This window comes from Hypanus sabinus (genome assembly GCF_030144855.1).
Source record: "Hypanus sabinus isolate sHypSab1 chromosome X1 unlocalized genomic scaffold, sHypSab1.hap1 SUPER_X1_unloc_9, whole genome shotgun sequence".
Lineage (NCBI taxonomy): Eukaryota > Metazoa > Chordata > Chondrichthyes > Myliobatiformes > Dasyatidae > Hypanus > Hypanus sabinus.
The window spans coordinates 772,643-785,000 of NW_026778978.1; the positions used below are offsets into that span (position 1 = coordinate 772,643).

At 54.6% G+C, this 12,358-nt stretch overlaps 1 protein-coding gene across 1 annotated transcript in view; it reads left to right on the top strand.

The window, feature by feature from the left end:
* Positions 1 to 1,379: 1,379 nt before the first annotated feature.
* LOC132385671 (contactin-associated protein 1-like) overlaps positions 1,380 to 12,358 on the top strand; it is a gene marked incomplete at its 3' end in the record, with an annotated part of 29,069 nt that continues 18,090 nt past the window's right edge. The window contains exons 1-3 of the mRNA XM_059957876.1: positions 1,380 to 1,554; positions 2,648 to 2,851; positions 10,187 to 10,371. Coding sequence (XP_059813859.1) covers positions 1,380 to 1,554; positions 2,648 to 2,851; positions 10,187 to 10,371 — 564 coding nt within the window. The remainder of the gene's footprint in view (positions 1,555 to 2,647; positions 2,852 to 10,186; positions 10,372 to 12,358) is intronic.

Here is a 12,358-nt window from a genome sequence, read left to right on the forward strand (position 1 = left end):
TAAAAATTCAGGGCAGGCACGCTGTTGTCACTGGACAAAAAGTTGCACAGCGCAGCATCTTTGCGTGCTCCAGTCATAGCTTGCAGGGAATACTGCTTGTGAAGCAGACAATCTATTCCAGTGAAGCTCTGAAATGTTTCGGAGTACAGGTTGTGGTACATTTAATATTCAGGAAAGTTATGGATTATATTCATTAACACATAATTAATTACAAAGTATTTCAAAACTATACGGAGACATACTTTAAAATTATATTAGCATAATTTAAAAAATGCTGTATAATATAATCTCTAAGTTATCTTAACATTACCCTGTGTCACTAGCTGTGTAGCAACAAAGGATTTGTGCGTGGGAGCCTTTCAGTCACAGTGCGGCCGCACACTCGCAGAGCCTAGTGCGAACTGTGCCACCGACTGTTTCTCTCCCCCCCCCCCCCCCTCCAGTTCCTGCTTGTACCCTTATTCCTCCTCCTCCGCATTCCCGGTACCGGTTTTATCCCGGCTATCTCACTCTCCCCTGCTGTTCCCTCTTCACCAAATGTTGTTCGTTTACTTCCAGCTTTCTGCTTTTACCCTCCTGCAGCCCTCTATTAACCCGTTACCCTTCTACCTTTCCTCTTGATATTCTCCTGCGACCTGTGCCTGTTGCTCCTGTTGCTGCTGTTTCCCTTCTACACCCCCCCCCACAGCATGCCTTCCTCTTCCTCCCTGCTGACTTCCTCTTCCTCCCTGCTGACTTCCTCTTCCTCCCTGCTGACTTCCTGTTTCCCTACTGACTTCCTGCGTCCCCACTGCCAGTTTCCTGTTCCCACACAGCCGGCTGGGTGAGCACTTGTTATTTCTATGGTGTCAGTGGCCCTTCTACTCACTCGTCCTCCTTTCCTCTTCTCACACCGTCATCCTTTCCTCTTCTCACACCGTCATCCTTTCCTCTTCTCACACCGTCCTCCTTTCCTCTTCTCACACCGTCATCCTTTCCTCTTCTCACACCGTCCTCCTTTCCTCTTCTCACACCGTCATCCTTTCCTCTTCTCACGCCGTCCTCCTTTCCTCTTCTCACACCGTCCTCCTTTCCTCTTCTCACACCGTCATCCTTTCCTCTTCTCACACCGTCATCCTTTCCTCTTCTCACACCGTCATCCTTTCCTCTTCTCACACCGTCATCCTTTCCGGCTGAAGCCTGTTTCCCGCCTCCTCCTGCAGCAGTTTTCCTGCCGCCCCAGGTATTTCCTTTTTCCCGTCTCGTTTCCACCCCCTCTCCCACAGTTTTGGCTTTTCATTCGTTTTCCTGTCAACTTCCTGTTTGCAGGCCACGAGCTCCACCCCCCCCCCCCCCACCCCCGTTCTTCGGTCGGTTCGGAGTGTTTCCCTTTTACCCCGATGCCCTCTTTTGCGCCTCACGGTGCTGGTTCCCGGCTTGTCTACACCCACCTTCCCTCTCCCCGGGTGCTAACTCGTCATTTGCCCCGACCCCGGTTTCTCTGCGGAACAACGCCATGGGAGTGCGTTCTGGACCGGCTGGGGAAACGGCGGATGGAATTTGGTGCAGACGAAGGCGAGGGGGGGGGGGTCGGTCGGCAGGACCAACCGGGGTAGGCCTCACACCGTGAACGGTAGGGCACCGAGGAGTGCGGTAGAACTGAGGGATCTGGGAATACAGGTCCGTAATCATTGGAAGCGCCATCGCAGGTAGGCTGGGTCGTAAAGGAAGCTTTTTGCAGATTGGCCTTCGTAGATCAGTGGATTGAGTAGGGGAGATGGGGATGTTATGTTGAAGTTTTACAAAATGTCGGTGAGGCCTAGTTTGGAGTACTGTGTGCAGTTTTGGCCACCGACCGACAGGAAAGACGTAAACAGGTTTGAAAGAGTACAGGGAAAATTTAGAAGGATGTTGCCGGGATTGCGGCTGAGTTATGAGGAAAGATTTGAATAGGTTAGGACTTTATTCCTGGGAGATTTGTACAGACGGGGTAAATGCAAGCAGGCTTTTTCCACTGAGGGTGGGTGGGACAACCACCAGAGGTCATGGGTTAAGGGTGAAAGGTGAGGAGTTCGGGGGGGGGGGGCGAGTTCACGCGAGTTCACGCGAGTTCGGTGATGGGCTAGATGGGCTGAAGGGCCCGTTTCTGCGCTGTACTCCGTCTCTATGAGTCTCTGACCCTACGCTGTCTGTTCAGATTTACGGAATGCTTGACGAAACGCTGTAGACGTGGCGAGCTGTGGCTCGGGTGGGGGGGGGGGACTGTAACCTTTCAGGTTGATAGGCGATTGGCACTGGCAAAATGCTGGGGGATTTCAGCAGCATCAACGTGCTCCTTCATCGGGAGAGGAAAGGAAGAGGGGGAAAAGCCGTTGGAATTCCCCCCCCTCTCCTTCCCTTCCAGCCCTGACGAGTGGTCTCGGCCCCTAACGTCCGTCCATTTCCTTGGACGCTGCCTGACCTGCTGAGTTCCTCCAGCGTTTTGTGTGTGTGTCGCTCTGGATCGGCAAAGCCTCGTGTTTATGGTTTTCTCTGGGGAATGATCCCAACGTGATTCCTGTTTGCAAAGATCCCCGTGGCTGGATTTGCAGCTGTCGCGCCGGCCGGGCTTCTCCGGGGCCAACTTCCTGCCGGCGCTAACGCTGAGGCTTCCCTCTGCTTTGCTCAGATTCCGACACGGTCTCCTTCGACGGGAACAGCTCCCTCAGCTACTGGTTTGAGGAGAGGAAGACGCGGACACTCAACGACTCCATCTGGTTCAACTTTAAAACGTGGGCGAAGGACGGTGTCCTCCTGCACAGCGAAGGGGAGCAGGGAGATTACATCACCGTGGAGTTGCATCGAGCCCAGCTGGTCTTCCATGTTAACTTAGGTACTTACTGACGACCGTTTAATGTTACTTCATGTACACAAGTGTGCAGGAGGACAAGATAACCGTATAACAATTCCAGCATGGAAACAGGCCATCTCGGCCCTTCTAGTCCGTGCCGAATGCTGACTCTCACCTAGTCCCACCTACCCGCACTCAGCCCATAACCCTCCATTCCTTTCCTGTCCATATACCTATCCAATTTTACTTTAAATGACAATACCGAACCTGCCTCTACCACTTCTACTGGAAGCTCGTTCCACACAGCTACCACTCTCTGAGTAAAGAAGTTCCCCCTCGTGTTACCCCTAAACCTTTGCCCCTTATCTCTCAAGTCATGTCCTCTTGTTTGAATCTCCCCTGCTCTCAATGGAAAAAGCCTCTCCACGTCAACTCTATCTATCCCCCTCATAATTTTAAATACCTCTATCAAGTCCCCCCTCAGCCTTCTACGCTCCAAAGAATAAAGACCTAACTTGTTCAACCTTTCTCTGTAACTTAGCTGCTGAAACCCAGGTAACATTCTAGTAAATCTCCTCTGTACTCTCTCTATTTTGTTGACATCTTTTCTATAGTTTGGTGACCGGAACTGTACACAATACTCCAAATTCGGCCTCACCAATGCCTTGTACAATTTTAACATTACATCCCGACTCCTATACTCAATGCTCTGATTTATAAAGGCCAACATACCAAAAGCTTTCTTCACCACCCTACCCACATGAGATTCCACCTTCAGGGAACTACGCACCATTATTCCTAGATCACTCTGTTCTACTGCATTCCTCAATGCCCTACCATTTACCATGTATGTCCTATTTTGATTATAATTGTCACTCCAGATCCGATGCAGCACAAAAGAAAATACAATAAGATAAAGAACATAAAAATAATTTTAAAAAATATATAAATACATCTGATAGTTCATACGCACAGATTGATTGTCTGTCCATAAAGAGACGCTGGGCACAGGAGTGTCTGTACACAAGGTGACTCTGACAGGAAATGATAAAGTAGTGGTGGTTGGGGGTGTGGAGGGGTGGGTCAGTGGGTGGTTGGGGGTGTGGAGGGGTGGGTCAGTGGGTGATTGGGGTGTGTGGAGGGGTGGGTCAGTGGGTGATTGGGGGTATGGAGGGGTGGGTCAGTGGGTGATTGGGGGTGTGGACGGGTGGGTCAGTGGGTGATTGGGTGTGTGGAGGGGTGGGTCAGTGAGTGATTGGGGGTGTGTGGAGGGGTGGATCAGTGGGTGATTGGGGGTGTGGACGGGTGGGTCAGTGGGTGATTGGGTGTGTGGAGGGGTGGGTCAGTGAGTGATTGGGGGTGTGGAGGGGTGGGTCAGTGAGTGGTTGGGGGTGTGGAGGGGTGGGTCAGTGGGTGATTGGGTGTGTGGACGGGTGGGTCAGTGGGTGATTGGTGGTGTGGACGGGTGGGTCAGTGGGTCATTGGGTGTGTGGAGGGGTGGGTCAGTGGGTGATTGGGGGTGTGGAGGGGTGGGTCAGTGAGTGATTGGGGGGGTGTGGAGGGGTGGGTCAGTGGGTGATTGGGGGTTTGGAGGGGTGGGTCAGTGGGTGGTTGGGGGTGTGGAGGGGTGGGTCAGTGGGTGATTGGGGGTGTGTGGAGGGGTGGGTCAGTGGGTGATTGGGGGTGTGGAGGGGTGGGTCAGTGGGTGATTGGGGTGTGTGGAGGGGTGGGTCAGTGGGTGATTGGGTGTGTGGAGGGGTGGGTCAGTGGGTGATTGGGGGGTGTGGACGGGTGGGTCAGTGGGTGATTGGGGGTGTGGAGGGGTGGGTCAGTGGGTGATTGGGGTTGTGGAGGGGTGGGTCAGTGGGTGATTGGGGGTGTGGAGGAGTGGGTCAGTGGGTGATTGGTGATGTGGAGGGGTGGGTCAGTGGGTGATTGAGGGTGTGGAGGGGTGGGTCAGTGGGTGATTGGTGGTGTGGAGGGGTGGGTCAGTGGGTGGTTGGGGGTGTGGACGGGTGGGTCAGTGGGTGATTGGAGGCGTGGAGGGGTGGGTCAGTGGGTGATTGGGGGGTGTGGAGGGGTGGGTCAGTGGGTGATTGGGGGTGTGGAAGGGTGGGTCAGTGGGTGATTGCGGGTGTGGAGGGGTGGGTCAGTGGGTGATTGGGGGTGTGGAGGGGTGGGTCAGTGGGTGATTGCGGGTGTGGAGGGGTGGGTCAGTGGGTGATTGGGGGTGTGGAGGGGTGGGTCAGTGGGTGATTGGGGGTGTGCAGGGTTGGGTCAGTGGGTGATTGGGGGTGTGGAGGGGTGGGTCAGTGTGTGATTGTGGGTGTGGAGGGGTGGGTCAGTGGGTGATTGGGGAGGTGGAGGGGTGGGTCAGTGGGTGACTGGGGGGGTGGAGGGGTGGGTCAGTGGGTGATTGGGGGTGTGGTGGGTCAGTGGGTGATTGGGGGTGTGGAGGGGTGGGTCAGTGGGTGACTGAGGGTGTGGAGGGGCGGGTCAGTGGTGATTGGGGGTGTGGAGGGCCGGGTCAGTGGTGATTGTGTGGAGGGGCGGGTCAGTGGGTGATTGGGGGTGTGGAGGGGCGGGTCAGTGGGTGATTGGGGGTGTGGAGGGGTGGGTCAGTAATTGATTGGGGGTGTGGAGGGGAGGGTCAGTGGGTGATTGGGGTGTGGAGGGGTGGGTCAGTGGGTGATTGGTGGTGTGGAGGGCCGGGTCAGTGGTGATTGTGTGGAGGGGCGGGTCAGTGGGTGATTGGGGGTGTGGAGGGGCGGGTCAGTAGGTGATTGGGGGGTGTGGAGGGGCGGGTCAGTGGGTGGTTGGGGGTGTGGAGGGGCAGGTCAGTGGGTGATTGGGGATGTGGAGGGGTGGGTCAGTGGGTGATTGGGGGTGTGGAGGGGTGGGTCAGTGGGTGATTGGTGGTGTGTGGAGGGGTGGGTCAGTGGGTGATTGGTGGTGTGTGGAGGGGTGGGTCAGTGGGTGATTGGGGTTGTGGAGGGCCGGGTCAGTGGTGATTGTGTGGAGGGGCGGGTCAGTGGGTGATTGGGGGTGTGGAGGGGCGGGTCAGTAGGTGATTGGGGGGTGTGGAGGGGCGGGTCAGTGGGTGGTTGGGGGTGTGGAGGGGCAGGTCAGTGGGTGATTGGGGATGTGGAGGGGTGGGTCAGTGGGTGATTGGGGGTGTGGAGGGGTGGGTCAGTGGGTGATTGGTGGTGTGTGGAGGGGTGGGTCAGTGGGTGATTGGGGGTGTGGAGGGCTGGGTCAGTGGTGATTGTGTGGAGGGGCGGGTCAGTGGGTGATTGGGGGTGTGGAGGGGCGGGTCAGTAGGTGATTGGGGGGTGTGGAGGGGCGGGTCAGTGGATGGTTGGGGGTGTGGAGGGGCAGGTCAGTGGGTGATTGGGGATGTGGAGGGGTGGATCAGTGGGTGATTGGGGGTGTGGAGGGGTGGGTCAGTAATTGATTGGGGGTGTGGAGGGGAGGGTCAGTGGGTGATTGGGGATGTGGAGGGGCAGGTCAGTGGGTGATTTGGGGTGTGGAGGGGTGGGTCAGTGGGTGATTGGGGGGGTGGAGGGGTGGGTCAGTGGGTGATTGTGTGTGGAGGGGTGGGTCAGTGGGTGATTGGGGGTGTGGAGGGGTGGGTCAGTGGGTGATTTGGGGTGTGTGGAGGAGTGGGTCAGTGGGTGATTGGGGGTGTGGAGGGGTGGGTCAGTGGGTGGTTGGAGGTGTGGAGGGGCAGGTCAGTGGGTGATTGGGGATGTGGAGGGGTGGGGGTGTGGAGGGGTGGGTCAGTGGGTGGTTAGGGGAGTGTTGGGTTGGGTCAGTGGGTGATTGGGGGTATGGAGGGGTGGGTAAGTGGGTGATTGGGGATGTGGAGGGGCGGGTCAGTGGGTGATTGGGGGTGTGGAGGGGTGGGTCAGTGGGTGATTGGGGATGTGGAGGGGCGGGTCAGTGGGTGATTGGGGGTGTGGAGGGGTGGGTCAGTGGGTGATTGGGGGTGTGGAGGGGCGGGTCAGTGGGTGATTGGGGGTGTGGAGGGGTGGGTCTGGGTGATTGGGGGTGTGGAGGGGTGGGTCAGTGGGTGATTGGGGGTGTGGAGGGGTGGGTCAATGGGTGGTTGTGGGTGTGGACGGGTGGGTCAGTGGGTGATTGGGGGTGTGGAGGGGTGGGTCTGGGTGATTGGGGGTGTGGAGGGGTGGGTCAGTGGGTGATTGGGGGTGTGGAGGGGTGGGTCAGTGGGTGATTGGGGGTGTGGAGGGGTGGGTCAATGGGTGGTTGTGGGTGTGGAGGGGTGGGTCAGTGGGTGATTGGGGGTGTGCAGGGTTGGGTCACTGGGTGATTGGGGGTGTGGAGGGGTGGGTCAATCGGTGATTGGGGGTGTGGAGGGGTGGGTCAATGGGTGTTTGGGGGTGCGGAGTGGAGGGTCAGTGGGTGATTGGGGGTGTGGAGGGGTGGGTCAATGGGTGGTTGTGGGTGTGGAGGTGTGGGTCAGTGGGTGATTGGGGGTGTGGAGGGGTGGGTCAATGGGTGATTGGGGGTGTGGAGGGGTGGGTCAATGGGTGGTTGGGGGTGCGGAGTGGAGGGTCAGTGGGGGACTGGGGGAGTGGAGGGGTGGGTCAGTGGGTGGAGGTGTTGATCAGCCTCCCTGCTTGAGGAAAGTCACTGTTTTTGAGTGGGGTGGTCCTGGCATGGGTGCTACATACCCCCCTCCCTGACGGGTGTGTGTCATTCACGATGTTGCCGGCCCTTTCCCACGGTCTGATAAAGCTTCGTGGGTGGGTTTAGCAGCTGTTGAAGCCGGGTCCAAGCCTGCGGCTTGTCACAAGTCCCGTTGCCAGTCTGGGTACACACCTGGTTGTCAGATCGTGTTCAATGCCTTTGGCTCCGTGTCCACCGGACATCGGAGCAGAACTAGGCCTCGTCCTTCACAGTAAGCTCCCTAATCAAGTCTGTTTTATTCCACAAAACCCAATCCGTAATTAAACCATTCGGCCCATCGAGGCTGGTTTACTATCCCTCTCAACCCCGTTCTCCAGTCTTCTCCCCGTAACCTTTGACGGCGTTACTCATCAGGGAACCGTACTAACCAACGGTGAATCAAATCGGCTCTCCCCACATTGGCTCAACCATAAGCTGCTCGAAATGCCCTCGCGTGGGCATTCTACAAACTCCCCCTCTTGCTCTGGCACCAACCTGATTTTCCTGACCTACCTGAATATTGAAACCCACCCCCACCGCAAGGCTATTGCCCTTGTCACATGCAATTTGTGCTCCATGTCCTGGCTGCCGTTCGGAGGCCGATATTAAGCCCCCAGGAGAATCTACTCACCCTCCACTCTACCTACAAATATTCCATATCATCTGATCCTTTGTCTTCAAGCCCAGTCACTTTCAATTGTCATTTCGACCACAACTGCTGGTGCAGTGCACAGTAAAAACGAGACGACGTTTTTCAGGACCACGGTGCGACGTGAAACAATACATAAACTACACCGAACTACGTAAACCAACACAAAAACTACACGAGACGACAGACCTACCCAGGACTGCATAAGGTACACAGGGCAGTGCAGGCGTTACAATAAATAATAAACAGGGCAGCAGGCACAGCAGAGGGCAGTTGGGTGGTAGTCCAATGGCTTGGGGGGGAAAACTGTTAGGTAAATAGTCAGCTGAATGGCGGCGTCTGTACTCCCGCCGAGTATTTCGTTGCCAGAGATGTGGTCCAATTTAATGTCCATCGGACAGCAGAATGGACGGGAGAACTGGACAGCTGGGGTTTGCTTTGTTCCTCGCATGGACTCCCGTCCGCTTTCCTTTTCCCAAGGGTGTCGTTTCATTTCTTCTTTCGAACCAGCGGAGCCACCCCTCCCCCTCCACCGTCCTGCCCGTCCTGTCGATACAAGGGGTATCCTCGGAAGCTAAGCTCCCAGCTTCCACCATCTTTCAGCCGAGGGTCCGGGCGTCACGCCCGCCACTGTCTGGCTGCACCGCAAGATCATCTGCCTTTCCCTGTAGGCCCGGCGCGTTAAAATGTAACGCCCACAGTCCTGTTTCCGCCGCCCCTTTCCGACTTCGAGATACCTCTCCTCCCGCGGTCTTGCCCCATCACCTGCCGCCCGCCCGCCCGCCCGTCATCGCCGTCTCACTGCACGGTCCGCTGACTTGTACGCTGGCAGCTCCACCCTCAGCCCGGTCGAACCGTCCTTATCCAGAAGCCGAAAGCGCGCCCGCATCGGCCATCTTCTGCTGGCAGCTCGTTCCACACTCTGAGAGGAGAAGCTTCCCCTTAACCCTTAACCCATCACCTCCCGTTGCCGACCCTCGCAACCGCAGTGGGGTTAAAACTCAACTTGTACTGACCCTCATAATTTTGTATAGTGTACCTCTGTCAAATCTCCCCTCATTCTCTGACGTGCTAGACCTCACCTATTCAATCTTCCCCAATAATTCATTACACTTCTCTACTCCCATCGAACCACAGAACCGTAGAACATCACAGCACAGAAACAGGCCTTCTGGCCCTTCTTGGCCCTGCTGAACCATTTTTCTGCCTCGTCCCTCTGACCTGCACCTGGACCATATCCCTCCATACACCTCTCATCCATGTACCTGTCCAAGTTTTCCTTCAATGTTAAAAGTGAGCCCGCATTCACCACTTCAATCTGGCAGCTCATTCCACACTCCCACCACTCTCTGTGTGAAGAAGCCCCCGCCCCCCATGTTCCCTTTAATCTTTTCCCCCTTCATCCTTAACCCATGTCCTCTGTTTTTTTTCTCCCCTGGCCTCAGTGGAGAAAGCTTGTTTGCATTCACTCCATCTATACCCATCATAATTTTATACACCTCTATCAAATCACCCCTCATTCTCCTACACTCCAGGGAATAAAGTCCTAACCTATTCAACCTTTCTGTGTAACTCAGTTTCTCAAGTCCCGGCAACGTCCTTGTAAACTTTCTCTGCACTCTTTCAACCTTATTAATAACCTTCCTGTAATTAGGTGATCAAAACTGCACACAATACTCCAAATTCGGTCTCACCATTGTCTTATACAACCTCACCATAACGTTCCAACTCTTAAACTCAGTACTCTGATTTATAAAGGCCAACGTACCAAAAGCTCTCTTTACGACCCTATCCACCTGTGACGCCACTTTTAGGGAATTTTGTATCTGAATTCCCAGATCCCTCTGTTCTACTGCAGTCCTCAGTGTCCTACCGTTTACCTTGTATGTTCTACCTTGGTTTGTCCTTCCAAAGTGCAATACCTCACACTTGTCTGTATTAAACACCCCGTTAAGTTCTTTTCAAACCCACTTGTCTGTCTTGATTCCGGAGTTATCTCCTGCACTCTCCTTCCCTTCCCCCCTTTTTTGCCCGGTCAGGCAGCAGCACCGTTTACCCGGTGAGGGGTGAGACGACCGTCACTCTCGGCAGCCTGCTGGACGACCAGCAGTGGCATATGGTTCAGATCGAGCGCCACGGGCAGGAGGTCAACCTGACACTGGACGGCTACACCGAGCGCTTCCTCACCAACGGCCAGTTCGATTATCTGGACCTGAGTTCGGCGGTGAGTCGGGGGGCGGCGGGGGGGGGGGCGGAGGGGGTCCCTCAAAGCTGCAGCGTGAGTTGAGTGGATTCGTCTCCGTTAGTCGGGGGGGTGGGGAAGGAATTGAGTTCAAGAGCCGCAAGGTCACATTGCAGCTCTCTCAAACTCTGCGAGACCGCACTTGGCATGTTGTGTTCAGTTCTCTTCGTCTCATCGTAGGGAAGTTTTGGAGGAGGTGCGGGGGTGGGTGGGGGGCTGCTGCCTGGATTAGAGGGCAGGTCTGACAAGAATCGCTTGAGATGATACTAAGCTGGGTGGCAGTGTGACATGTGATGAGGATGTTAGGAGAATTCAGGGTGACATGGATAGGCTGGGTGAGTGGGCAGATACTTGGCAGATGGCGTTTAATGTGAGGTTATCCACTTTGGGAGTAAGAACAGGAAGGCAGATTATTATCTGAACGGTGTAGAGTTAGGTAAGGGAGAAATACAAAGAGATCTAGGAGTCCTGGTTCATCAGTCACTGAAGGTGAATGAGCAAGTGCAGCAGGCAGTGAAGAAGGCTAACGGAACGTTGGCCTTTATTACAAAGGGAATTGAGTACAAGAGCAAGGAAATCCTCTTGCATTTGTACAGGGCCCTGGTGAGACCACACCTGGAGTATTGTGTACAGTTTTGGTCTCCAGGGTTAAGGAAGGACATCCTGGCTGTAGAGGAAGTGCAGCGTAGATTCACGAGGTTAATTCCTGGGATGTCCGGACTGTCTTACACAGAGAGGTTAGAGAGTCTGGGCTTGTACACACTGGAATTAAGGAGATTGAGAGGGGATCTGATTGAAACATATAAGATTATTAAGGGATTGGACAAGATAGAGGCAGGAAATATGTTCCAGATGCTGGGAGAGTCCAGTACCAGAGGGCATGGTTTGAGAATAAGGGGTAGGTCATTTAGGACAGAGTTAAGGAAAAACATCTTCTCCCAGAGAGTTGTGGGGGTCTGGAATGCACTGCCTTGGAAGGTAGTGGAGGCCAATTCTCTGGATGCTTTCAAGAAGGAGCTAGATAGGTATCTTATGGATAGGGGTATCAAGGGATATGGGGACAAGGCAGGATCCGGGTATTGATAGTAGATAATCAGCCATGATCTCAGAATGGCGGTGAAGGCTCGAGGGGCCGAATGGTCTACTTCTGCACCTACTGTCTATTGAGTGGGCTCGGGCTTTTCTCAAAGGAGGATAGAGGCGGACACGCTGGGAGTGAGAGACCCTTCTTTCCCCGAAGCGGAAATGGCTCACACGAGGAGGCATCGAGAGTACAGGGGCGATGTCAGATTTCATGTTGGGATGTAATGTTGAAGTTGTACAAGACACTGGTGAGGCCAAAATTGTGTACAGTTCTGGTCACCAAACTATAGGAGAGATGTCAACAAAATAGAGAGAGTACAGAGGAGATTTACTAGAATGTTACCTGGGTTTCAGCACCCAAGTTGCAGAGAAAGGTTGAACAAGCTAGGTCTTTATTCTTTGGAGCGTAGAAGGTTGAGGGGGGACGATAGAGGTATTTAAAATAATGAGGGGGATAGATGGAGTTGATGTGGATAGGCTTTTTCCGTTGAGAGTAGGGGAGATTCAAACAAGAGGACATGAGTTGAGAGTTAGGGGGCAAAAGTTTAAGGGTAACACGAGGGGGAACTTCTTTACTCAGAGAGTGGTAGCTGTGTGGAACGAGCTTCCAGTAGAAGTGGTAGAGGCAGGTTCGGTATTGTCACTTAAAGTAAAATTGGATAGGTATATGGACAGGAAAGGAGTGGAGGGTTATGGGCTGAGTGCAGGTCGGTGGGACGAGGTGAGAGTGAGTGTTGGCACGGACTAGAAAGGTCGAGATGTCCTGTTTCCGTGCTGTGATTGTGATATGGTTATATGGGTCGGTGGGACTAGGTAAGAGTGGGCGTTCGGCACGGACTAGAAAGGCCGAGATGGCCTGTTTCCGTGCTGTGATTGTTATATGGTC